The 27,540-nt window shown below is 39.4% G+C and overlaps 2 protein-coding genes and 1 long non-coding RNA gene across 5 annotated transcripts in view; 2 read left to right on the forward strand and 1 right to left on the reverse strand.

Annotated features, from left to right (window-relative positions):
- The window catches only part of Nachralpha1 (nicotinic acetylcholine receptor alpha1), a 93,968-nt gene that overhangs the window by 30,710 nt on the left and 35,718 nt on the right, over positions 1 to 27,540 (reverse strand). The window contains exon 2 of one of the 2 annotated variants that reach the window (XM_070666148.1): positions 26,906 to 27,181. In XM_070666148.1, coding sequence (XP_070522249.1) covers positions 26,906 to 27,163 — 258 coding nt within the window. In that variant the 5' untranslated portion in view covers positions 27,164 to 27,181. Of the gene's footprint in view, positions 1 to 5,732; positions 5,849 to 26,905; positions 27,182 to 27,540 lie in introns of those variants that run through there. The other variant, XM_070666149.1, reaches the window with a different exon arrangement.
- LOC139108119 (uncharacterized) lies at positions 6,065 to 9,304 on the forward strand. Its single transcript, XR_011546611.1, has 5 exons — positions 6,065 to 6,171; positions 6,274 to 6,695; positions 7,053 to 7,181; positions 7,660 to 7,765; positions 7,868 to 9,304. It is a non-coding gene; the product is annotated as an uncharacterized lncRNA (long non-coding RNA).
- The window catches only part of Nachralpha2 (nicotinic acetylcholine receptor alpha2), a 65,633-nt gene continuing 47,902 nt past the window's right edge, over positions 9,810 to 27,540 (forward strand). The window contains exons 1-4 of one of the 2 annotated variants that reach the window (XM_070666152.1): positions 9,810 to 10,013; positions 10,995 to 11,152; positions 11,827 to 12,251; positions 12,557 to 12,600. The gene's annotated coding sequence lies outside the window, so the exon portion shown is untranslated. Of the gene's footprint in view, positions 10,014 to 10,994; positions 11,153 to 11,826; positions 12,252 to 12,491; positions 12,601 to 27,540 lie in introns of those variants that run through there. The other variant, XM_070666151.1, reaches the window with a different exon arrangement.

Consider the following 27,540-nt stretch of genomic DNA (forward strand, 5'->3'; position numbering starts at 1 on the left):
CACAGGCAAAATAGCCAGGCAGAGATTCGTTTCAAACGTAGCAAGCACCAAATACCTGACTCAAATGCAGTAATAGCACGTGCGCGCTGTTTGCTTTGACGTGTACGGCACGGAATCGCATCGGTTGTTTCTCGGACATCAGCCATCGTAACGAAAAAGGAACCAGCGGCTGTGCCGATATAACTCGTTTCTTTATTGGCAATCGCCACACGATGACTGGCAGTAACCGTTACACGCGAACACGCCAATTCATATTTCACGCTTCGCATGCCACAAAGGGAATTTCGCTTCGTCGCGGTAATCCGGTTTTACGTTACGCCGTTTCCCTCCCCGATTATTAACATCGTTTATCAACCCTACCGGCGTCATTGTATTCGCATTTATCGCGCTGCGCACCTCTTTAATAACTAATATTACGGCGAAAACAGTTTTACACCCGCCATTTGCCCGTAAGACTCGCGCTTTTTCCTTCTCCGGCAAATTTTATTACAAACTAAACTAATTATTTATTTAGCAATTAATCTCCACGCGATTTTCTCAGGCCACAAAATAAATTTGACCGTATCAAAGCCGTAGAATATTAGCGATTACTTCATGTTCGGGCTCGTCGTTCACGCGCGCTTGTAAAAACGCAGTCACGCTGGAAACGGTCGACATCGTTATTCGAGGGATATCATTCGTCAACTTTGATGTCTGTCGTATCTCCGCGATCGTTCCACCGTGGGTGGCGATCTTAAACACGACGGCGGTCTAGAACGTATCTCCGCCGCGCGCCCAAGATATCTTCCACGTGTGGGCGGACCACCCTTAATGGTATGGAAATTGGATGTCGGGGAGAAACAGAGTGGTTGAATCGACCTCTCTCGAGAGACAGAAGAATGGGAGGGATATATTACAGGCGCCGGAGCATCCCCCCCCCTTTTTTTTTTTATCTGTAACTCTTTATTTGGCGCGCTACTGCCTGGGCCCTCGTCCCTTTCGAATCGCATTCTCGTCTCCCCTATTTCTATTTCCGATCTCGTCGGATTCGCGCGTCACTTCGACTCAAGCTTCGCTCTTTTTCGAGATACTCATTGTTTACTGGTTTCGGAATTGAAGGGCTGCATATAAATAAAACTATCAGCTTTGTAATCTCTTTGAAAATTGCATTCCTATTGAAACAGATTCTATCTAGGATTGCCAATAACCAAATGTAAACAAGCTGCAGGCGAATTCATATCCATTTTCTTTCCCTTCGCTTTGTACATTTTTTTTTAACGTCTTTATTTTTATATTGATTACTATATTTCAATGTTTCCAATACTAATTTCGTTTTAGTGCATTATTCGCTCTTTTCCCCCTCTTTTTTTTTTATTCCTATATACAGTAACTCTTTTATTTCGCATAGAATACAGAATGCCTATATCTGTAGGTCCTACATACGTGTTCCTGACCGTGTATTTTTCACTTGACGACGGTTTCGGAGTGTAGCTTTAACGATACCTCGGAGAAATTCAACAAAAGAACAAAGGAATTGTTCTGGGACGCAGGAGGTTGGCGGAATTGGAAAACGAAGTTAGGGAGAATACCATTATTCGCGTCTTTTAGTCTTATTTGGTTTCAGCCTTTAAAACTCTGAGAAATTTCTATCTTTGCCATCACAATTTTCAATGATAGAAATATGTTAAACGTGTGAACTACTGTAAATGAGAGAAAAAGAAAAGGGAAGATATTAGGCTATATTTATTTTTATATCACACGCGATAACCTGCATGAAGTGTTTTAAAGAAATGGATTTTAAGCAATTAAAAAGGCAGATTGAAATAAAGACTAACAAGTCCAAAAATTTTCTGTTACAAAATTATTAAGAAAATCAGGACTTGTTTCTTTTTCATCAGCATCAAAGTTTTATGTTTATTAAATTTTAAGTACCATCGAAGCTCTTTTAGAATTGTAGTAAATTGAATCGTAAAAAATGAACTAAGGGTTCGCAGACTTTGAGATTTCGGCGGAAACGTTAGATATTTCTAATTAAATAACAATATCATATTCGTTTCCGCTTGTCAAATCATCATATAGGTATATCAAGGGATTACAAATGATTTATCCTATAAAACAATTTAAAAAAACTATAACGAGTGGTAGATTTTTTTTTGAGATTCTTAATAACAAAAATTCGTGCGTAGTCACGCTCGACGACATGGTGCCTTGTTTATGAAAGTTACGAGACATCGTTAACTTCAAGTCGTTTCCTACGCGTATATTATTAAAAAGTAGATTAAGAAGCTAATAAACTTTTTTAAACAGACGTGTTCTTAACCAGGGGAAAGAAAAAAAAATATTCAGAAATGTAGAAACACAGAGAAATGTAATAACAAATAAGAAAGCGAAGATACAACACTGAAAATAATTCACCGTAATATAATGCGCCTCTAACAAAAATAATCATTTTAAAGTCTCGACAAAGAAATATCCGACTAAATAGACTACTAATAAAGGAAAAAAAAAAAGAAAAAAAATAAGACAATGCTATTTTAATAATACGGATCACTTGAATAAATTCTTTTACAGATACAGATAGAAAACTATAATTCCTGTAACGATTGATAGTAAATAAATATTAACATTTCGTATGATATTACAAAACGCGATACCTCGTACCAATATCATTAATTATTTTTTAAATCTACGTGTCTTTAGCCGAGATTCAATTATGTAATCGATACTGTATGGAGATAGAAAGTACGATGTGCTACAAAGTTTCGAGATGCTTGAATTACTGAAGAGTATACGGTAACTAACTCATACATACTAAATGATTTTCAACGTTGAACATTAAAACAGCGAGTAGGAGTTCCTCTCACTTCATCATTTAATACAAATTAAATTTGTTAGTTTCAGCGCGCGGAATACGTTAGTCGCGAGTATATATGTATATGCAAAACTTTAACTTATACGTTTTTTTTTCTGTGCATTTAAAATAAATATGATCTCAAATTGAACGTTATAAAAATTTTAATATTAATATTTAATAATTTTATCGGAACTAATTTCTTTCTTTTTTCTTTTCTTTCTTTCTTTCAATCTTTTTTTTTTTTTTGATCCTCTATAATACGTAAAATCTCCCCTTGTGCCAAAACACGTAAAGAAATCGTCGGAATAATTAAGCGGCGTTAAATCCTCTGTAAGAGCACGGAGGCTTTCTTTTCAACTTTTGGCCGCGATCTCTCTTGAATAAAGATTGGGCACGACTACCTGCAAATGAGATCTAGAAGAACGACCGGGCTGTACCTAACGTGAATACTCTCAACTCGTTTAAACCGTCTGGTTAATGAGTTCTGCGAACACGATAAGATTGTAAAAGCGTGGAAGCAGCGCGGATTTATTTATGTCGAGAACGACGGGGCTATCCTTTGACAAATCGAGCACGGCTTTTCGAAACGTAAGAAGAAAAGTCTGCTGGGCGCGAGCGCGTTCTTTTTCCGCGTTCAGCGAAGAGGAACCATAAGAATTCCTTTTAACGTATAGGGAGGACGACGTCGACGTCTGGAAACGAAATCGTGATACGAATCGTAAAGGAGGAGCGTAGCGGGACGAAGAAGAAAGAATGTTGTTGCTGTTATACTGAGAAACACAGGAAAATGTGCGCGCCTCCATTTCCGGCATTAGCTGTTATACGTTTTTAGAATTCTTCCTATATATTAAAATAGGATATGGTATACTATTATTCTTTTATGCTTGGCGCGGAATGTTACGTCCTAAATTACATTCTTTCGAGATTCAAATAATTAGATTATCCGTAAATATAAAAAAAAAAAAAAGAAATTTGTTTTCATTCACAGTTTGTCTGCTAAATTTTTAATTACAAATCAGAGATTGTTGTCCACAAAAGATTATCTTACAAAAACGTTCCTTTTTCTTTTTTTTATGTTCTTTTATTTATAGTGTTCAATAGTCGAAGTAGTAAAAGTAGCTACTTTGAGCTTCTAACAGGCGTCGAAAAAGCGAATTGAATAAGCGGTGCTTCATAACAAAAGGAAGTGCCAAACCGTCACGCCAGTAACAAAGACAAATTAACCAGTGGAAGTAGAAAAGTTTTAATTGCGTTCGGCGACTCTCGATCGACTAAGTCCTTTGATGTTCCCCGCCACCCTTGCAGCTTGCACAGCTATTTTCTCATCTCCCTTTTATTCTTCATTTCCGAACTCCACTGTAGTCCGAGGCTCTATCTTTTCTCTATCACAGGCTGATTCTGACTACCGGGTTAAACTAAAGTTACCGACAAACATTCCGTCAGAGGGCTTATTTCACGAGTAGAAATTTCCGCGTCCCGCTATCGTTGGGGATTGCGAAAAATCGGATATAAATCGATACCCTCGCTCGGCGGAGCTGAAGCACGTCGCATTTTTCTACAACTTGTACATTACGCGGCAATCGCGAGCCGGGCGAGACTCGCCGCGATACTCTTCTTATCGAGGAGGGACCGTCATATTCGGGATCACGGCGACGTACCACCGTCAATTCCCATCTTTGAGAATTGTCTGGCGACGCTTGCGGCGAAGTTTCAATCGATCCTGACAGTTTGACTTGCGGACAAACTTGCGCGAGGCGCGGCAGGGCGAGGATGATATCCTCGATACCTTTGGGGAAGCGAAGAAGAAGCTTCTCGTTCTCTCGCCCCCGACCGCGGTTGAAAATTCAACGACGTCAAAGTGGTGTCGACCGAAGATGAAAAAAAGGAAATAAAAAAAAAAAAAAGAGGGGAAAAAAATGATCCGCGTGCGCGTATCGCTTGAGAAAAGCAATTTGCAAGTTGTCACTGACGCGTTATAAAATCCTGCAGGATCGAGATCCTGCACCGATCGCGCCGCAAACCGCTTTTGTCGGTCATCATCCGATCCACCTTCATTTGCCTATATTTTGCCTATGAATTTGCCTACATTTTGTTTTAATTTTTATGCCGCATATTGCGGTGAACTGCGTTCACGAATATAAACGAACGGTTAACTGTGAAACTTGAATATTTTGTACTTTGTTTTTATTTTTTAATATTATTTTTTTGTGTGTAAATCTTTTTTATTTATGCGATTTAATACTTTCATCATTGTTACCCCGATTTACTTTGCTCCCTACCGAAATATTCTGACAATTTATTATACTCTTCCGTATACGTATGATATATGTACCGTGCTCGTTCAATTACGCTAATAAATAATTCAAATACAATACATGGCTAGATGTACGTACATAATGTTAAAAGGGAAATAAGCGAAGGGAAGGAAAATCAAAGAATGTTTAAAACAAAAAAAAAGAAAAGAAAAAAAAAAATTAAGTTTCGAACCCATCGATCAATAATCAAATAAACCGTAAAATAATCCCTATAACAATCGCTTGTAAATCATCTTTAATCTAGTTGTGTTTATTTGCACGACTTAAATAAAAATATTCAAAGATATTTAGAGTGGAAATCTTAAAATACATTTTGATCGCGGTGAATAAGAATATCTCGACCTCGCTCGTCACCTGTCGGCCACAAATTAATCTGTTAAATCCGTTACTCTTATTATTTGTCCTGCCGTTTCAACTCATTGTAACGCAAATCTTTACGCAAACACCGAACGCTGTGTGCGAGCATACATAGATTATAAGCAAACGTTTTCAAGAGTTAAACGTTGGGGGAGAAGAGATTAGTTAGACAAAGCAGCGTTTGTCTTTTCGCTGCTTTATAGCGACGAGGATGTGTTTTTACTTACTCAAAAGGATTCCCTCCATGCTAAGCAGATAGTCAGCGATACCGAGCCTGATTCCGGTCCTCCCATCGGCTCCGTAAACGGCGTCAAGTCGTGAACCATCCGACACCACAACACAATCGAGTTTCCGCGAGCACTAAACTTCGTCATTACGCGATGAAAGTAATGGCTTCTCCTTCTTCTTCTTTGTTGCAACTAGATGGCACCCAGCTCGCAAAACCATGATGGCTGCTGCTGTCTTTGGTCCCCGACTGGCCCGACCGTGGCGCCACGCCGCGACTAATTTCTTGCAGATGGCACTACTGACCAGTGCTGACTGTGTGAAACAGGTGACCGTGAAACGTTTCAAAACGTAATCGGACGAAGGTTCAACCGAAACTTAGGACTGAAATGAGGAGGACGGTTGAACGCGACGAACGCGAGACGATATGTGGGCTCGGTGGTAAGTATCGCGGTTGGAATAAATGGAGAACTGGTGATCCGCGTCACGCCGTGAATGCCCGAGTCGCACTGTGCCACCGTTGTTATCCAACCTCACTTTCAGAGCTCGCTGGTGGAAGGCTGCCGTTTGCCGGTCAGAATGTATGGGGCCGGACGATCGATGTAAGCGTAGCGAGCACATACTGCTTATTTTCAAGAACACGTCGCTGCCGAGAGATGCGGATTTCTTTGACGAATGTTAATATGCACCACAGTTGCGTACGATTGCAATCGTTGTTCAGCTGGATTGAGTTTTAGGTGAACGCGCAAAACAGGTATCGCTTTGTTGCAAAGTATTTGTGATATTTATATTACTCGCACACAGATTGGTTTTTAATATAATTTTTTATTTATAGCGATCGACATAAAAAAAAAAAAGAAACATTGTTTTCTTGAGCTCTCAACGTCTGCACAGAGAAAACTGTAATACGTCGATGTGATTGAGACTTACGACTCTACCGTATTATTTGCTATGTCTGTAAAAATGTAAGAAACATTTCTCTTTTAATTTTGATACCCGTGAAAGTATGTTGCACATAGATGAAACTTCTGCACGGCACGTAAGAGGCGTGTACAACGTATTTCTTCGCGAATTATAATTATTTGAAAGTTGGAGACGTAACTTTACTTGCTGCGCTACGCACTTTCGAAAATTGCATCTCCGACAATGTACGTTATTGCTAAAACGGATAGTTTCCTTCGTGGACGTAGTTATCTTTATGCCCTCTATCCGGCACAAGTTGTAAGCCGTTTAGCATTAAGATGGAGTTTCTAAGTTTCCGAAACTAGCAAATACGTGGCTATAGTTGTCCCTCTGTAAATAAGAGCATGCAATATTCTCAGGAAGTCAAGGTACGCCCTCGAGCACCATGGACTATGTTTATTTTCGCCAACGGCAAATCAAAGGATATCACGGAAATACGAAGCCTACGTTATAAAACTTAATTTGATCGCCTTGGATTTTATTCAGAGGTAAGTCCGCAGCCATTAATGTAAGAGTATGATTTACTTGAGCGAAAAATCGATTAAAATATCAAGACAATGCACATGTCACTCCCAATCTTAGTAAAAGTGAATAATTATTTTCGATGGTAGTATAATATTTAATATGATTAGATTAAGGACAGCTATAAATTTATTCGTCCTATCCTATCGACACTAAGAAGATATATAACTTTGTCAGATTACAGATAAGCCTGCTTTATGTCCCTCTCCTTTTCCTTCCCCCTTTCCTCCCCCCTCTCTACCCTCAGACTACCTCTATCCCTTTCCGCGTTTGGATCCGTAATCCATTTAGCAAGACTAAGTTTCCTAAGTGTTCTACAAACTCATAAATCCTGAGTTGTCTGCCTCTTAAGCACGAAGATGAAGTTCCAATAGGTTTCGACGAGCATAGAATATCTTTTCTCGCGTCTTTTACCTGTGGCTTTACAACAAGCACTTTTTGTAGGAGACTTTGCCGGCCTGCTTTACAAAAGGACTGAGAACGATCTCGAAAAGATAATCGACCAGATGTTACATTATCAACCGAAGCATAACCATTTTGGCAGAATAGAGTGAGTGTTATTTACCTTTATTACATTCCATTATTAAATAATAAAATATTAATCGCATATTGTATTAATGTTTTTTTTATTAATATTTTATTTCTGTTTTAGTTTTCTAGAACTAATTTCCCTGGTCTCTACTCTTTCTTATTATTGTAGAAAGTAAAGGAAAAACTCTAAATTAATGGAAGTTATTGTGAGCCATTTCACAATGAGAAATAAACTTTTTAGTTTATATTGCTGATTAAATGGTAAGGTCTCGAGTTATTCTTAAAGATATAATAAGAAACGTGGCCTCAGTTTATAAAAAGTATGACGTATTGTTTCAGGAACTTATCGAATCTATATATGCAAAGGAAATGAACGAATAATGATATATTCGGCTGTGAGATCTACAGTACACTCGATGCACAAGCTGTACTTCTTTTTGTCAAGAACAATGGTGTGATCGCACAGGTGAGGCTCGCGCAGACCCTCTTCTCTCCAAATTCGTACAAATTCTAACCGACTGATATTTAAATATCGGAAAACCACTTCCGTCGGTCGCCGCTATTCAATCGGCAATCCGATCAGAACCTACTTTTATTCGAAATTTCCGATATCGTTTCCATCTGTCCGCGAGCACTTCAAATAAATCGTCGGGATCGGTTTCGCGGTATCGCGCATTTAATCAAAAACAACGAGAACGGACTACTCCACGAACAGACAGGTGATCGACTTCGACGATCGACTCCGGTATGGATTATTGCTTCGTTAACAACAATGTCTGTTATTCTAGTTGACATAACTGTCGTTCCGCAAAGATCTCTACCATTTCCCATATATCGATATCAAAACTGTTTGGTCAAAGAAACAGTACTCTGCTTTTGAAAGCTGATCAAATTAAAAAATATAGGCTGAGAAAACATTCCCATTTTAAATCGATAGAAATATTAGCTTTATTATTGAACTGAAAAGAGTAAAAATCGGCATGTAACTTGTAAAATTTACCCTTATTCTAAAATTTAATTTGTACAAATTTAATTTATACCCTAAATTTATATTTTTCACTTTCTGTTGAACTTCTATCTAATTAAAACTGTCTGAACGAATATAATGACGGCTGAATTTTATACAACTTATGAATTTAATTTGCAATTCAGGCTTATTAAAACTCTTCGTATATTTTACCAATCACTCGATAGAATAAAAATCTTTGTAGTTGTAGAGAATCTTTAAGGGTTTGTGAAATCGTTAAATACCAACAGAATAAGAATGTTAAAAATTATTTCCGACCAACGCGACAATACTTTCAATTGGAAACTTTTTTAAATCTTCTTACGTCTAATGTATTGGCCAGCTTAAAATCATTCGTTTATTTAGAGCACAAATCTCTAAATCTTTTTTAGCACATTGAAACTGTGTATCCCCCCCCCCTGTTACTTTCCGGATTACATCTCCTCTCTCTCGTCGGGTGTTAATCTCGTGAGGTAAAATTTTATTCGCCTAAAATTCAATCAAAGCCGATGTCATCACAAATACTGATACGAAAGTTCGCACGTATATTTTGACAAAAGAAATAAAAACATTTTTCGAGATTTTTTCTCCTATTAAAAAAAAAAAAATGGTATTACGCGTGAATGAAAATTTTTACGAAACAGAAAAATATTCGGATTATTAATGCATCGTTCTGTTTTTGGGGAAGACGCCTCGAGCTCTCCGGGCGCATAAAAATAACGTAAACTCGGCGTTGAGCTCGACGCTCCCGAGAATTGCGAGCGAGAAGGACAACGGTCAATTGCCGATCGACTATCGACTGTCTCTTTTTTTTTCGCGGTCCTCTCTTTCCCTCCAAGGGCCGAAGTCTCTAACGGCCATTTTAGTCTAGTTGCGGAGTCTTGTTCGTGCGGACGCGTCGTTAATCGCTCCGCAACTACGCGTATTCTTGACCGCGGATAGGAAGTTTTCTCACGCGGATAAGTGTCGACGCTGTAGACTGAAAACGAACGATCATTTTTTTGTACTCCTGTCATTCTAATAATCGTTTTGTGCTTCGTTTCATGCATCGAAAAAGTGCCGCGGAACGGTGAGGTTAAGTCATGGGCATAGCGCATGGAGCGTCCGACGTGAATTGTGCCGCGCGTCCGGCCTTACCGACCTGCTTCATTCGCCATCTCCTTCAGCGACGTTCAACGAGTTCCGGCAGCTGCCATTACCAGAGCATGAGATCTGTACCTCGCCCGTCTTCGTCGCGGCCAAGGTTCTTATCCCAGTTCGAGTAAGTGATTTTTAAGTAACTTAAAAAAGACAAAGTGCGCGAGGAACATATGATATCGCGGCCCGTCTCGCTTACTGCTTGGCGTAAAATTTTTGGCGTCGAAAATAACGTAACCTAACCGGAAAATAAAAATGTAAGTGAATCGGCAATACGCCGTTGGTCGTAAATCATTCAATTGTAATTATCTTCTAGTTGATATAAAATTTACATTGCACACATGTAGGTACATAAATTCATATATGCGCCGCAGTAGCAATAATATCAAAATTTTGGTTGTCATCGTACTTCTTTAATTGAATTTAATCCTCGTTGCAGTCTCGTCGCAGTAAATTAAAAAAAAAAAAAGGAAAAAACTACGTTTATATCCCCAAACAAATGCATACACATGTTGCAGCCAAAATCGGAAATCCGTCAGGATATTAGATAAAACTTTTTTTGTGAAAAATTTCCATCATAATACATACGCGTAAAAAAAATTTACAAGTATTTACGTCACGTACAAACTCGCTAAGTCAAATCTTTTTCTCTAATAATATTTTACTTTGTTTTATAATTATAATCAATCCTTTTTTGCGAGCGCGATTGTTTCCGCGTGAAAGAATAAATGTCGAGCAGAATAATGACGAACTTAATTTCCATTCATTATCGTTGAAAGAATGGTCGGCGCTAATGAAGACATGACGGAAATTAATACGCAAAGTGACAAAATGAAGCGCGGTGATTACGCCCGTGGTATGGCAAGCGTTACCACTAACTAGAAGTATCTCACCTATCGATTAGCAATTCGTCAAACGGCGCGACGAGAGCAATAATGAGCTTAATGACGAAGACCATAATGTCGCGGTTAGTGGTTCGAGTCGATGCTCTATATACCGGCCGAACGTGAAATAATCTGAGTTAAAATAAATAAAATACGACGGTATATTCACGAGCTATAGGTTCGCCGTACCTACAATAACATCAGATGTTTACATTCCTTAGGTGTGCGTGCGTAGGAGAGACTGGTGAGACCAGTGAGTCACAGGTCTGGCGCGCAAACAAAGCACATGGCCTCGCATGGTCGCACGGCCGCATCCAGCATCCAGTTGACCTTCTCGAAGTACCCAGATAGTGGAGCACTTGCCGTTCGCAGCCAATTTGTAAGTCAACTTAATTATTAAAGCTATCAATTCTAACGCGAACTCGTCACTCGATCACTTGTTTCTCCACCTTGTGAATTCTTTACGGATTGAACATTTATGATGCAAATATTTTCTATAGAACACGTACTCTGAAAGACAGACAAGGCATTTGCTACGGCGAGCGGCGAGCGGCGAGCGGCGTACGTGACTTCTCCCCTTGATCCCCTTTCACGGCCACCAAGTACGGAGATAGTAGCAGTAGTGAGTGTTCCCCCCCTCGTTCCTTCGCGACCCACTCTCCTCGGCACATCTACGCACGCGCTCCTCGTCACTTCCACGCACGCGCTTCTAGTCACTTCCACGCACGCGCTTCTCGGCACTTCCACGCACGTGCTCCTCTGCACTTCCGCACGCGCTTCTCGGCACTTCCACGCACGTGCTTCGTGTGAGATTCGTCGCACATTACTGCAAGGTCACGTACGCTAGCCGCCGTCCACGAAGCAATTGTCATATCCGTCTTTCAATGTACGTACACCGCGAAGCGCCGGCCACCAAGAATCACTGAGGACTGAGGGAGAGAACAGCTTTACTACTTCTCTCCTCCTCTCCTCCGGACTCGGCCCAGGGTGGTGATCGAGAGGACGATGAGGCTCTTAAGGACATTGTTTAATCGCAATTGTGTCTCTGTTAAGATTGATAATCCAGTGAACATCGGGGACCTCTCGACTCAGAACGCAGATACCGGAGATACTCTTCCCGCACGTAGCCAGAACATATTCGCCACGTATCTGATTGTTACTGGAGAGGTCAATGTACTCTCGTCGCTGGAATTAGTGAAAATACGAACTGCTATTCGGTTAGTCGGTCTTGCCTCGGGTGTGCCGGTTAAGTTAATGGGCACGAGAAATTTAATACGTAAATTTTGTGAACGGGAGAGTCTCACAATATCGCACGAAGGATTTCGAGTCGGTAATTGGCCCACGCGCGACTGTAGTATATTACCCGCGGCTTTCGCGAGTGTTGTGGCGGTCGTGTGCCCGGAGGAAAATTCCCTGGAGATGCTGAGAGGAGGAGGAGGCCCAGGAAGGGCATCCTGCTTCAGCAGAGCAACTCTAAGGTAAGTTTCACGTTCTACTTGAAAATTTAACGAGTCTGCTGCTATTCAATGGTCTCGCTTTGTCACGCCAATATCGAAAATTAATTAAAAATTGTATAGAAATAAATATATGACTTTATTAAATACTCGAATAAATTTTTTAATTCTACAAAAATTTAATCTGTTGGAAATCCTTTTTAAATAATTAAATAAAAATTGATTTTAATTAAAAAAAAATTATTAGAGGCGCGTAATTTTTTTTTTTATACGGTAGACAATTAATTTTATTTCTCATATAATTCCAATTTTATATTTGTTTGTTACAGGATTATAATAGCTGTTTAACTCTGCTGCTGCGCATCGATCAATGGTGAGTCCTGTTTCATTTAATAATACATTTTGGGAGGGAAGTATATTATTTGCCAAAAATCAAATAATTATTAAAAAATGTGTTAATAATAAACATACTAATAATTAAACTGATAACTCTCGCGGTCTGAAATTAAACAAACGAAACAAATAAACAGCATCGCGAAAAACTAGTAATAACGAATTATAATCTATTATTTTACACACGTTTATGTACAAGACATTGTAATTCTCGCTTTCACGCGTACATGCACAATATCATTACCTTACACTGGCAATTGATACGAGAAGTAAAGTAATACGTGATGACATGATCAACGAGCGTTGCGTAATCAAAAGTATTCAGTTATCATGGTTGTTGTTTTGCAAAACGAGTTAACCTGTTATAATACAGATGACAGTGTCACGTCCGTTACAATTACTCGTAAAAGCGACGCGAGTAAAAGCGGAAACTCGTTCGCGGCAAACGAATGCGGTTCGATGATGACACGCCGCGATAGTCACGACGGTGCTCGCGTACATCGGTACAGTTCTACACAGCGAAAATAACATTTTCTCCAACTAACTTTTCGCTCCCTCGTAATCTACAGAAGGCGCTTTGAAAACCATCAGATATTTTTTTTATACTTTGCTTCAGATTCTTTTTAAAAGCCGGGGGTTTTTTTCTAGCGAACTATAAAGTTACGAAAATAGGAAATTATTATTTTAAAAAATTAAATAACGTGCGTAGTTTAATATTAATTGCACATGTAGTTGAATATTTTTTTTTCAACTTTATTTAAACTTCTCAAACGTAAAAAAAATCAATCGACACTTGAATTATATATACAACATTTTTCCTTCTGAAAAAATAAAGTTGTTTTATTTAAAATCTCGATATTTGATGGATCGCGAAACTTAAAACAATCGGAGATGATAAAAGCTTTGGACGTATTAAAACGTGGAAAATATTAATGCTTCTAGCAACGCATACTTCAAATTTGTATTACATACGACGCAATCTCTTCGCATAAGCAAAATATGTATTTGATTTAAGCAGAGCATAAAGTTTCGTGTCGCTCCATCCTTGTAAATATCTGCGTAAATTCGCAGCGAAAACAAAATGTAACGCAACGCGACTTCTCGCTCGTCGAGCTGTCTATTATTAAGGATACGTTGGCGTTAGCGTTGGTGTTGGCGGTGACGTCCATGTCTAGAGAGACCAGTTACACGACATGAGAGACATATAAACTGACGCGACGAGCAAATTGTTATTTGTTTCTCCGAGTTACACAGAAAAATATGCAAATCCATCAGTTAACTATTGCAAAATATAAACTGTTCCATTAAGTTTCTAAGTCTTGCATTGTTATATTTTTATTAATTGCGACAAAATTATTGCACTTTATCGAAGCAACAAAAAAAAAAAAAAATACGGTAATCATTTATTAAACTTTAGATTAATTTAAGAAATAATCGCGGACCGTGTAATCATTATGAAGGCATGTTTGTGCATGTATCATGTGTAACGCGACAGCTGTACTGATAACGTCAAAAAAGTGAGTGATCGATAGGGCACGGTATTTTTTTTTTGCTCGGGCATGTTTTATTTTTTTTTTTTTTTTTTTTGCAGTAAAAATTGAGCACAAAATTCCGCCAGCAAAAAAAGGTCGATCTAAGCGACTCATATGACGTATATATTAGTCTTTTGGAAAATTTGCATTTTTGCAATCTCCGTTGAAAATAAACTAGCAGCTTTTAAAGCTTTTCACGAAGAGAATCCTGAAAATAGGTCGAAGTTGAGTAAAGAAATTAAATGCACAATTTAATATTTACTTAAGTCACGGGAATTAAAGATCAGACGTTCAAATTAGAATTAATCAATATACATAAAATAAAGAAATAAAAAAAAAAATTAATTAGCTGAATATATATTGTCGAATAACTTCAACAAGTTTACTTAATTTTTCCAATTCGACTTCAGCCATTTTACAAACTAACATTCGACATCGTTCCACGTTATTATAATAAATCGCGTAAATAATCGCATAAAAAAGAAGAGATGTATTCGCAAGTTCACGCTTGTGTCTGCGATCTTCCCTCGCGATAGGCAGGACAAATAATTCCACTTGATCGCCCCGAGTCAGTAACCCCGAGCGTGTAAAAGTGCACGAGCCATCGCCGCCGTGTTTCCCGAGGGTGTTTAGCTTTTTCCGTTACCCTTCCGCAGAACAGTTAATATCCGTGAGTAAACAAAACGATCTCTTCGTGCCGCCGAGCGCAACTAAATCGAATTATTACAACGAAGGCCTGAGCAAAGTATGTCACGGGCTCTTTTTAAAATTCATTAGCTAATTAATCTGTCCTCTGTCCCATGCCGTATAAAAATATCGCTACGTATCCGCGTATTTGCTTTTCCCACCCTTTCGTGATTGTTAGTGTTAACCGTCGAACAGCAAACCGTCCCCCGTTTGGCTGTATTTAACATCAAATTCCTTCGCAATAAAACCTTACGTCAGGTGAATATATTTTATTTTTAGGTTTTTGCGTGCCTTCGATTAGTTGATTAGCAGCAATCGCGTTCTACGTGTAACAACAGCGCGGTACACGCGTAAGAATCTTGATTCGCTGTATTTAATTATAATCGTAGCACGGAAATACATGTCCATATACCGCGACGTTGGCGCAGACAGCTCGACGATCTCATAGTTCGGACACGTGTGGCAATTCAGGAAACTCGGTTATGCAAATGTCAAGGACTGAAACGAAATTTTTGCGTCCGTGCAAATATGACGTTTACACTCGCGGTTCGCTGATTGCATCGTGACACGATTTTCGGCGGAATTATGCGCCATGCGTTTACCATTAGTAGAACGTATTAGTGACGTGCATTTACAAGAAATTCGGCGACTCTATTAAATCCCGCGTATAATGGTTTAGTTAAAAGCTCCGCACAAACCTCAAATATATTCGTCTATAACTTGACAATGACCTACGCTTTGCGATTCGAAAAATGTCTAAATTATTACTGCTTTTAAAAATAATTAAAATAATTAGTTAAGTGTTCGAGGTTCAAAAAATGGGCGAAATTTGCCATCGCTCTTTTACTTATTTATTTTTTTTTTTTACCTGTGCATTATTGCAGAATTTTGCAAGCTTTTTTTCTAAAAAAAAAAAAAAGAAGAAGAAGCTTTTAAGATGTTATTTTTCTCAAATACGTGCATAATGCGATAGTCTGTATACACGGTTTCATAATGGATGCGTGCTCTTACATCCCTCGAAGCGTCCGCGACAAGAACACGGGCATGTATAGATGATAGATATAATGGGCGAGAAAAAAAAAGGCTAGAATGATAGCTAGTGCGCCGGTTCCCCCGCATTACTCGCGGATAAGAATCTCACGAGGCCGTCAGGGAATTCGTCGCGGAGCACAATGTCTTTTTAATTTCCTCTCATGGCGTCTGCATTCGCCACTCGGCTAACGCGCGCGGACGGGATTTGCTTTGGACGGCGCGGCGTAGGCGAAGACGGAATAACGGTGGAAATTGCACGAAGAAAACGGAAGTTAGCCGATGCGAAAGAAAGTCGACAATGGGCAGACGGCGTTGTCTCGACGTTTGCAAGGAGCGAGGGAACGGACGTCCCCCTTTGTTCGGCCATACGAGAATGAGAATTATGAGATGGAAAAGGAATTAGAAAAAGAAAAAAAAAAAAAAAAGAAAAGTTGGGGAAAAATGGGCGAGCGAGCGAAGACGGCAACGGGAAGCGCGGTGCGAGATGAGAGCTGCGGTTTTAATACGTAGAAAGGAATACGGTTAAGCGCGGTGAAAAAGGTGCGAGGATTTTCGCGATGAGCTGCGCAGCGGTCGGCGAACAAACCAGGGATAGGCTATCAGAAAATACAATCTTATCTCTTTCAACCGCAGATTATTAATGATAACGCAAAAATAACCTCTAACAACGTTTTACGTTTACAAAATTACCTTTCACCGAGTTCCCTTTGTCGATAATATTCATCGTTAAATAAAAATCAATTAAATTAAAATAAATAATAAAAGAGCAATAAATTTCAACGATTACAACATACAATAGGCCTCGTTAATATTTTTTGATGCAGTAGAGGGTAATAATTTCTTTTCAAAAAAGTATTTAAATAATGATTGCCGTATGTGATACTTATTATAAACTCTATTCTTGTTATACGATGACAAATAATTATCTCGAGAGCATAATCTCATCATTAGATTATAACCCGATTCTTAACGTTTTGTTAACGTTTGATAACGTCGAAGTACGCGTCGTTTGTTCCCTCTGTCATTTTTTTTTTGCGCAAAAGTCAATATCAAATCTGAGTGCTCGGCACAGATATAGGGTGCTGATGCTTGATGGATCTCAAATGTCATTGCTGAAACCCCGTTGCGTTGGTCTTATCTTTAATGCGCTCCTCTGGTTTTTTTCTTTTTCGCGCAGCTGCACATTACATGCAGCAAAAGTACAAGGCGTCTATTACCAGCTGAATATATAGGTGTAGGTGAAATAAACCGGCTAAACCTCTTCAAGTATTAGAACGAATGAGAGAAAGAAAGAGAGAGAGAGAGAAATAAAAGAAGGAAGCATCGCGAGCTAAAATGTTATGATTTTAAAATGAACAAATCAGATTCTTTTTCTTAATGGGGGTTTTCCTTTCTCCTTCATACTTTGATCCATAATATCGTCTTGAGCAATGCAGCTCACGTGTTTATGCGAGATACCCTATGTAAACTATAACCGTATTTTCTCTCCATATTATATCGCTTATGGCGAGCAACAACAGAAAATTGATAAGTCCAAGGAGGGAGCGCTTCTCACAGATGCGAAAGTTATATCTGATAGAGCAGCTCGAAGGAAAATTGCGTATTAATCCGCTCGAAAGCTAATGCATCGCAACGCTATCTTATTACCTTTACCTTCAAGGAAGAAGGCTCTTCAAGCCCCAGTTTTTCCCTCTCGGTCGATCTTGTTGTAACGATGTAACCATCGTCTTTGTGGTAGCTGAGATGGAAAAGGCAGCTGTAATTTTTTTTTTTTTTTATGCCTATATTGATGCTCTCGTCGATGCTCGCGAAATACGGAAAATGAGATATTCAGAGAACCCCGACGATAGCAGACGCGATATATTTTACATTCCGTGTCGAACACAGCGGAAAATTGTTGCGCGTGCTATTTATAGTTGTAGAACAAAATCGCACGTATCGACGCGTTTGCAAAATCATTTTTAAATAAATTGCCTATCAATAATCAATGTGTTTTGCACCGCATCGACAAAATCGCGAACGTGCAAAAAAAAAAAAGGAAAAAAATCAAACGAAAAAGTACACCGCGCGGTTTCAATCGCGTGTAAAATCATAATCCAGCGGTGCGACGGAATTCCACGTACAAGCTGACGTGGTTTTCCGGAATGGACTCGTATAAATCCGGGGAGATTATCGTAGGGTGTTAAAGGGGCGAACTGCGGGAATCTTCGGGACTATACGAGCATTGAAAGATTCCTGCGCCGTAGGTTCACCAATCTTCATATCGCGCTTCATTTATATTTAACACATCCGCACATTTTTGCCGCTCCGTGCGTGAGACGAATAACAATTTCTTTAGCAATATTCTACGCACGTGCAACTTTCCTCGTTCCGGGATTATACCATAGGTCACCCAGTGCAAAATGACGACATAAACGTTACGGTATAATATTTTTTTGAATATAGAAAATTAAAGTGGCGAGAGAGAAATTATTTTTTTTTCTCGCGAATTAATAATCTAATTGATCATTTAAATTAAAATTACGCTTCAACTCGGAAATACTTCTAAATTGATACGAAAACAAATCGAAGCGTTTTGATTTTGCCTAAATACGACGCGTTCCCCAAGCCGGTTTAAACTGCGGGTAACATATAGTCGCAAAGCGCCGCGATGATTATCAATGACAGCTCTCCGATATATCAGTGTGACGGTGATTCGATGCGACTTGCAGCGGTATCAGTTTGTAACGTGTACCGGTGGTGTTGGCGGCGCGGACGGAACGCCGATGAGAGGTTCAACGGTAATCCTCTTTACTCGCTTGTTACGAAATACCTGAGGTAATTAGATTCTCTGTGGTTTTACCGGACGGTGAGGTTCGACGACCAAATTTGACACTCGAATGTCTGCCGCGAGGTATTCGGAGGTTGATTTTCAATGAATGCACACGCGGTGTGTTTAAATCTCGCCCGAGAGCAGCGAACCTGTGGCCGCGAGAATTACAGCGGTAGATAAGCTCGCGCGGACCCGACAAGACGGTTTTCAATTTCAGCAACCGTTCTCGCCCTCTCCGACACCGCGATCGTTAGCACGGGTGGGTCGTTTGCATTCGTGAGAGCGGCTCCGTCCGATTTTACGTGCCGCTTAACGCCGTCTCATCCTACGCAAATTGGCTTTCGTCTTTAAACGCGAATCGCGCACGTCCCCATCCACCGTCCGTGACGTTGCAATAAACGATTTCATCTCCGGCATATCGACCTCGCCGATAAACCGTCGCACCTCGACTCTGTTTATGGAAATTATACTTTCTCCCCCTCCTCCTCCCGCCCCTCGCGCATTATAATAAATCCAGATATATCATTGCACCTCAAATCAACGTTGCGTCGTTACTTTCGCATGCTTTGCGAGGGGAAAAATATACATAAAAATTTTTATCAAACGCGGAGGGATGTTAACAGTTATTATTTCTAGATCTTATAGCACCGCGGACTACCTTGCTGTTTTAAAGCTGGCGCTTTAGCAGAGCGCAGGTCTTAATTTTTTTTTTTTAATTACCCGCGAAGTAATAGAAACAATTAGCAGCCTAACGTGTTCACAGATTATTTCTTATTTGCTTTCGAAAAACATTTCTTATTCGTTTTCAATATTAGCCAAGTTTTCAGAGAAATTCTGTTAACGAGCGACGCAATTTACCTATTCTTGCGAGTAGCAGCTACTAGCCGTGGCGCAAATCTTAATGTAATATGACGTGACAAGAAGTAAAGTGGATTTCCTGTGACGTAAGACGTCACGGCAAAGCCTGAGAACGTTCCTAATTTCATTATTAGAAAATAGGACATTAGGCGCACATAAGAAGTTTATCTATCAAAAAATCGGTCTTAATATCTACTTTCAATATCGATACGGTGTCAGATTAGACCGTTGATTTAATTTTTCCAATATCCTAATTAGAACTATTTTTTTTTTAATTAAAAAAAATTTTTCTTATTTACTTTATATATTTTCGATACGAAATTATAGTTTCCGATCTCCTAGCGACAATATCTCAAGAACAGAATAGAATATTTTGCAGTCACTCGGCTTTAAGACTGCATTTCACTTAACGACCGCAATGACTCTTAAAGTCGTCGTATTCGTGTACCATGAAATCCGCGAATCAAATGCTATACGATCACCTAACATTCAATCATCGTCGTAGATCCTACCTCGGTATCGGGCTTCAGGTATGTCGATTAAACGCGCTCAACGAACAAACCGGATTCCCAGAAGTTTAAAGCCGAACTGTCGGTATTATTAGCGTAACGGATTGTATATGTCATTACGGAGGGAACTTAATTAACAGTAGTATTAAACCAGATGTTATTATGCGATCATCAATCATTCAACAATGCCATTAGTTTCGGAAACGAAGGTATGTCTCTTATTTTAGGATTTATTATTCATAACGTTCATTTGATTGCGTATTACAGAAAATAAAGCGCTACGATTACGCGCACGTATGGCCGTATACAAATTGTAATTAAAAAAAAAAAGAAAAAGAAAAAAAAAAAGTACAGTGCACTATGCGTTTCAAAATTTTATCTTATATATTAGATTATTGAAAACTGATGTCGTAGCGTGTGCGATGTCTTTTGTTGAACGTCCGAGAAATATACTGTATATTAACGAAACGTCGGTCTACAAGCTGTCACGAATAAATCCCTGCGGCGATAAAATAGATATGACGAAAATAGCAGGCGAATTCGGTGGCAGTGCTTGTCAGATTAGTCACGTCGACCATTGAAACGCATTATTGAACGTCCGCCCGACTGGAAATCGCAGGAACGGAGAGCTTAATTATTAGAATTACGAGGAGATCAGTGGTCTGTGAAAATTAAGGGAAATTTAATTGCCGCAGGCAGCCGGTAATGAAGGAGAAAACGATTACTTGCCGGGCTAAACGTTCGTACGTGATTGTATCGTTCGAAATACAATGTTATTTACAACGTGCATTTCCGCGTTTATGAATTATTATATAAATATCAACAGTTTAATTGACAAAGAAACGCTCTCGTGATGTTAAACATTTCGTAAATACGCTTTAATAAAATATAGTATATTTTTCAAAAAGCAAATGTGAAAAAGAAAAAAAAATATCGAACACTAGAAAGACAACTTTTTATTCCGCGCGCACTTTAATGATCTCGAACTGTGATTAGCCGGCAGCGTTATTCGCGGTGTAATTAAATAAATCGATAGAAAAGGCGCGCCGCAATGTCCTAGAAAATGAGCTAACCAATTTTCATTGTCTCGGGGTAACTGCGGGAAACGGAACTCGGGCTCTCGCTCGTGGTGAGAGACACGGACCATTTTTCGCCGAAAGCAGCGGCAAGTTCCTTCGGTGGTAGTCACAGCAATTGGAAATCGAATCGATGGCCTGCGAAAACCATAGGAGACTTAATTACTCCGGCAGCGGCCGGAAACATGGACGAAAACGATTATTCGCCGGGATCAATGATCCTATCCCACCAAAGTCATCAATTTCACAGATGCGGGGAGGGCGGGCGGGCACACCGCGCGACACGGTAATCGAAAATGTATCGACTTTGAACATTTGCTACTCCGAAAAGCGGATTTATCTGCACATGTAAATGGACCAGTTCAATTTCGCTCAAAGCATAACCACAATCTGCTTTCTCTAACACACACACGCGCGCGCGCACATACTCACGTACACACAACGAATTTTTTCTCTCTGAAAAATATACGTATATACTTCATATGGTATACTTACAAAATAAAATAACCGTTTGCACGCACACAAATAAAAATAAATCTCTATTTAACATAAAATAAGGGGGGAAAAAAATGGAAATTTAATATACTTAGGAATATTAAAAATACGGTCTTTTTAATCGATTTACCTACGAATGTTAAGAATTAAAAAAATTAAATTATCCTAGCTATAAATAATAATTAAAAAAAAAAATTTAGGTGATCACGGTTCATAGTTTTTTTTATTTTTTTAACATATATTCTTTTGGATTTTCCTTTACCGAGTTAGGAGATAAGCAACGAAATATTTACTTGAACGTACTTCTCACAAGCTATTAAGATGAAATATAGTCTCATTTATTATCGGACTAAAAATCTACACTGTAACAACGTATTAACTCAATTTAGCTGACATAATTGATAGTAAGCTGACGTTATCCACACGGAATTCAGTAACATGCCGATTCAGCAGGGGGGAAAGATCTTTTTTTATTTTTTTAACGTCATCTCACGCGAAAGCAAAGCCTCCCATGAGAGGATGAAATATTGTGTCATTAATAAAAAAGGTTTCTCATCTGCAACATCTTGGTCTTAACGAGCAAAAACGTGTCTTCGTTATCGTGCGGTTGTTGGTAACGATGAGGCAACGCGATCTGTGTAACACAACCTTAAAGAACTAACTCCGTTGCGGATGTTCTCTCAAGATGACGAGATTTATTTCGCCGCGCTCGACAGAAAAGAGAAACCCGAGGAAAGCGAATTTGTAATCTCTGATTACGTAAAGTGAGTTGCCTTAATTGACACACTCGTGAAACAGGAGCGCGAACACGAAAGAGGAGAGTATCGTATCACCTCGTTTTCCTCTCTTCAGTTAATTTGTTAATTAACGGCTATTCACAAAAAAATGTTCTCTTAATATGAATTCATTGAAAAAAAAATTCCAGCCACTATCCGCGTCACATTAAAGATAACACTTTCGTACGCGATATACCGCGCGCATGTTGGTTTATATTATATAAAATTACATTGAACTGAATAAATGTTATACCTTTCAATCAGTCGGCAATAATTGTTTTGCGATTACATGTGTGTAAATAAAAATTTATTTACGATTATCGATATAGTACGTTATCGTATTCTCCCGATCCGTAATTAATTAGCGTTTAACAGTACGTCCGCGCCAACCGAAAAATATTCAATCATATCTCTTTTATTAATACATATGTAACACATAATACTGGAATAATATAAATGCGCGAATATTACTGCGTAACGAAGTAAATAAATAATATGTGAAAAATAAAACAATTTTATAATTTTTACGTTTTTTACAATATGTATTACTAAAATAAAAAAAAAATAAAAAAACTAATAATAGTAGGTACTAATATTAAATTGCATAAAAATATTTCTTTTTTAAATGTTGCATTTTGCGAAATGATAAATTGAATGGAATACTTTGAACAGATTTAACAAATAAAACAGAATAATAATAATAATAATAATTCGTGATCAGCCACTTGTCGTAATTCTGCTCGTCTAAATACCGAATTCAAAGGAGAAACACGCGTGTTGAATTTCAATGACGAATGTGTGCTCTGGGTTTCCGTTGAAACGTACGGAGCGTTTAATTGGAAGAAATGAAAAGCCGATAGCCAGAGGGCTATTAGAGGTGCATGAATCCGCGACACCGTAAATGAACCCTTATCATCGACCGGCGCCGTCAACTGAAAGTACCATCTCGCCCTCGTGTCATATTCGCACCCTTGCCCACTTGCGACGCAGTCATCTGTGTCCACTTCGATTATACACCTGTCGCGGTATGATACTCGAATGTCTGCTCGATGATCAAAATTGGTAGATCGATGCAAACGACCGCGTAACCAATAAGCGAGAATTTTGATATTTCGCCCGAGAATTCGGCGATGCTTCCCTGCATCACATGATGCATCGCGGCCGACACAATAACTATTGTCAATTATGGAATCTACAATAGGCACGTCATTAAAAGGTCCATAATTGGATTTCCAATAAAGCAGTAATAGTATAGTTTACAAAATATACGCACCATGATATTTAACTTTAAGAACTTTAAAAAAGAAAGAAAACGATAAAAAAAAGAAAAGAACATTTAAAAGAAAGAAAAATATGTGTGTACTAAGTCGAAACACATCTGTCTTTTTTACCACCGAGCCGAAGATTGTTTCGTAGGTGATATTAATTTAATAGCAAAGGTTGTGTTACTTGTAGCCACAAAATCTAGCACGATAAAAGCGTAAAATTGATCAAAATTACCGAGTAAAGGCTCTCGTTGTTTAGTCTGTGCTCTCGTGATTTCTTACGTTCCGCGTAACAAGGAAATCCTCTCGCAATAAAGAAAAAGGGGGGGAGGTGGAAAGGGGAGTAAGTATAGGACCGTCTTGAGCTATAGCCACAGAAGTAAAAGTCAATCTCAGCGCCTGCTGTTGCCGTCGCTCGTAAATCCCCCCGTGGAACCGAATCGCGCGGCTACTTCGAGTCAAAGATGTTACTTGGAGAACAACGATTCCGAATAGGTGATTACCTTGAAAAGGAGGCCGTGTAAATAATGGCCGAGCACGAAGCCGCGGAGAATTGGTCCTCTTACGAGCCCGCTGGGATGCCATTCCGTCGCGACCGGTCTCTCGTTACTTTTCGACCATCGATTAACGTATATTCGCGCCGTCTCTCCCTTCTGCGCAAACTTGCTCTGCACTCCTAATCTGTATAATGCTCTGGTAACTGTTCGAGTTTTCGCGTAGGAAATACTGCTCTTTCGTAACTTTCATAACGTACGACTTTTGTTCGGTCAATCAGACGTGATTTCCAAAGTTTTGCCCGAGAAAAATATTATAGTAAATATAATAAATTATAAGTTGGAGACGAAACTCGTTAACTGAGTCTTGAAAATGAGACGATTATTTCGATACCAATTAAATAGATGTTATTTTTACTTATGATTACGTCATGGCGTTTTTTCTCGTTCTATTTTTTCATAGAATTTATACTACATTTTATTTAGATTATTATTTTTTTTTTTTTTTTTACATCGCAAGATAAAAGACTTAGGACTCTGTGCGATGATTATTAATTTTGATATTAATCGTAAGAAAATACCGACTGTAGCGTCACTAACTGTACACGTCTAAACTTGCCAATGCGAAGTATCTATTGTTACTCGAAACCTTCCGAGTGTTGAGGTCTGACTCTGACAATTAAATGAATGCTCTCACCTCCTCTCTTCGGCCGCGCATTTCTGTTTCTCTCGCTTACTTGCACGCTCGCGGTAAACTGGTACAGCCACTTATGCGAAGAAACAATCGGCCAGTTAGCCTCCGACTATTGATCGAATTTTGCAGCTTTTGTCGAGCCGGTGGCGTGAAAAGCGGGCGTTGCCCGTCGCATGGCAAGTGTCGTCACGTGAGACAGAAAACGTTGTGATGTCCGACATTAAGTATCGATCGAATCTCGATCAAACGTCGGTGCATCCGCTATATTGTGATCCGCTTTAGATAATGCGATACCCAAAGTCCACGTCGGGGTTACTTTTTTTTCGCTAGCTTTTGCAAGTAAAGTTTGATTAGGTAGAAAAGTTATAGTTTTCGGTAAATAATAAGACAGCAGAAAAATATAATATATCAAATAAATTTGTTATAAAATATCTATTAAACTTTTTTCTTTTTTTTTCTTTTTTTTTTGTCACAGTGTTAATATCACGCCAATGCTTTAAACATTTAAATAATCGAATAAAAATAAGCTAGCGGAAGTAGTTTGATTTGTTGAATCGCGATAGTACATATAATATTTTCAAGATGCCGCGAAACGAAACGCGATTGCTTTTCTGTCGCAATAATCATCGGTACCGAAACTGCATTGAACCTGTAGCCTGAATCATAAGGTCGATAGTGTACGCGACAGCAAACGCGTCGATAACGGCCGATAACAAATTAATTGTGGTTGGACTGAAGCACGTATTAGTCGATAGAGATCCATGATCGAGGCAATTACTGCCGAAATTCAGATCAAGTCGCGGGCATGTAACTCGAATGTAATAACCGGGGGAGACAATGCGGGGAACGGGGACAATCAACGTAATTCTAACACATTGATCGGCCGAGAAGTGCGTGCGGCGTACGTGTGTGTTTAGTTTCGAGCGTTCCTCGTCGAGACGCGATTGATTACTGACGATCAGATTATGGCAATTAATAGCTCGAGTGCCACGAATCCCTTCGGTTGTAAATTAGTTCCGTTTCCGCCAGAGGAACTCCCGGAATTTCAACTTATCGCCGCAAGTACGCGGACGGCCGTTATCGGTCATCCCGGCACAAAGGTCCGTATCCCGCACGTAAACACGCGCAAAACGCCATGTGCACTGCGAGCGAGTATCTTTTCACATGGACGAGTAGACGCGAAACGTCATAGGCGAACAACGACCACGTCAGGGTGGACATAACTCCTAATGAAAACTTGTATCGCACCACTGCCTCGCTGCAATTCCGAAATAATCCGCGTGTGGATATTTAAAACCGATAAATGGTCGGGAAATATTGTGTATTCCTAATATACATCACGAATCTCATTAAAACGATGTAAACAGTTAAATCAATTTAATTAACAATCTACATTAATAGCTAGAATTTCTAATTGAATTTACGCGAATGAAACATTCCGAAAGTGAGCTTTCGAGTACAACATCGTTTCGTATTTTACCATCGTCCACGCGCGTCAATATTGCGAAAATAGTGCTGCGCGGTACAATGCAAATCACATAAATCGAGCGGTTGTAAAATTGATATGAGCGTACTTAACTATAATTTAACACGGAATTGTACACATGTAACTACATATTTTAGGCGTAATATGGGATTTGCATTAAATTGTCGTGTAGCTTTCGAAAACTGTACTAGCGGGGGGATATATTTCCCGCGATAATAACCGCGCGTACGTAACAATTTAAAATAAAATCCAGCATTCGGATAATTTCACGTGACACGAGAGGTCGCGAAGGAACAAAGGGAAAGTAATAGGATGAAGGCTGTAGCGTTGGCTTTTCCACGACCATCGGCGATATCTTCTTCGCCAACTTCGTTAACGAAACAATACATTCCGAGATATCGTTTTCTTCGACTCCGGCCTAATCGATGAAACACGTTGGACTATTTCACGAGCAAGGACTCTCGTTCCACATATCTAGCGGTGCGTCCCGGGGAACGCGAGCCCTTTATGTTCGTAGATATAGGCGCTATTCATGCGATAGGATAATGGGTTAAGTGAGGTCTACTCACGACGTCGATGAGCTGGGAGAGGCGTAGTCCCATTTTGACAGTGAGGCGATCGCTGTTGTTGCCAACAGGGCGGATGAGGCGATTGTAGTTCGACAGCAGGTCATCGTAGAGACGCTTAGCTTCCGGATTGGCCGAGGCGCCCGGAAACGGGGCAACGAGACAGGATATGGCTGCCGCCATCGCCAGCAATCCGCCCAACCTGGACCACCATCGCCACCAGCCTTTCCCACCGTCGTTCGTCCAAGCATCCCTAAGCATCGTACGCCTTGTCCACCCCTTTAACAATAAATTACATGCCTTTGTAATGCATGCCTCGGTAGGGACTCGGTTGATGATTCTCCTCTTTCTCTCTCTCTCTTTCGCTTGCTATGGCACCCGCTAGAAATTATCATCAATTATCTCGTAGCTGTTTTACGTCGCAGCATCGAAAGACATTAGCTTTAATAAAACGCGACAACTTCGCGGTAACTCGTTACGCGCACAAAGCAGAAATTAAGCAAACGGTAATTAGGAAATACGGCACTTTTGAAACGTTTTCTTATATTACAGGTAGACGTAACGTTGAACGACACGGTTTAATTATGTTTAAACGTTTAATTAAATTTTGTGTAAATATTCACGGAACACAAATAGAT

This window comes from Cardiocondyla obscurior, linkage group LG14 (assembly GCF_019399895.1).
Source record: "Cardiocondyla obscurior isolate alpha-2009 linkage group LG14, Cobs3.1, whole genome shotgun sequence".
Taxonomy (NCBI): domain Eukaryota; kingdom Metazoa; phylum Arthropoda; class Insecta; order Hymenoptera; family Formicidae; genus Cardiocondyla; species Cardiocondyla obscurior.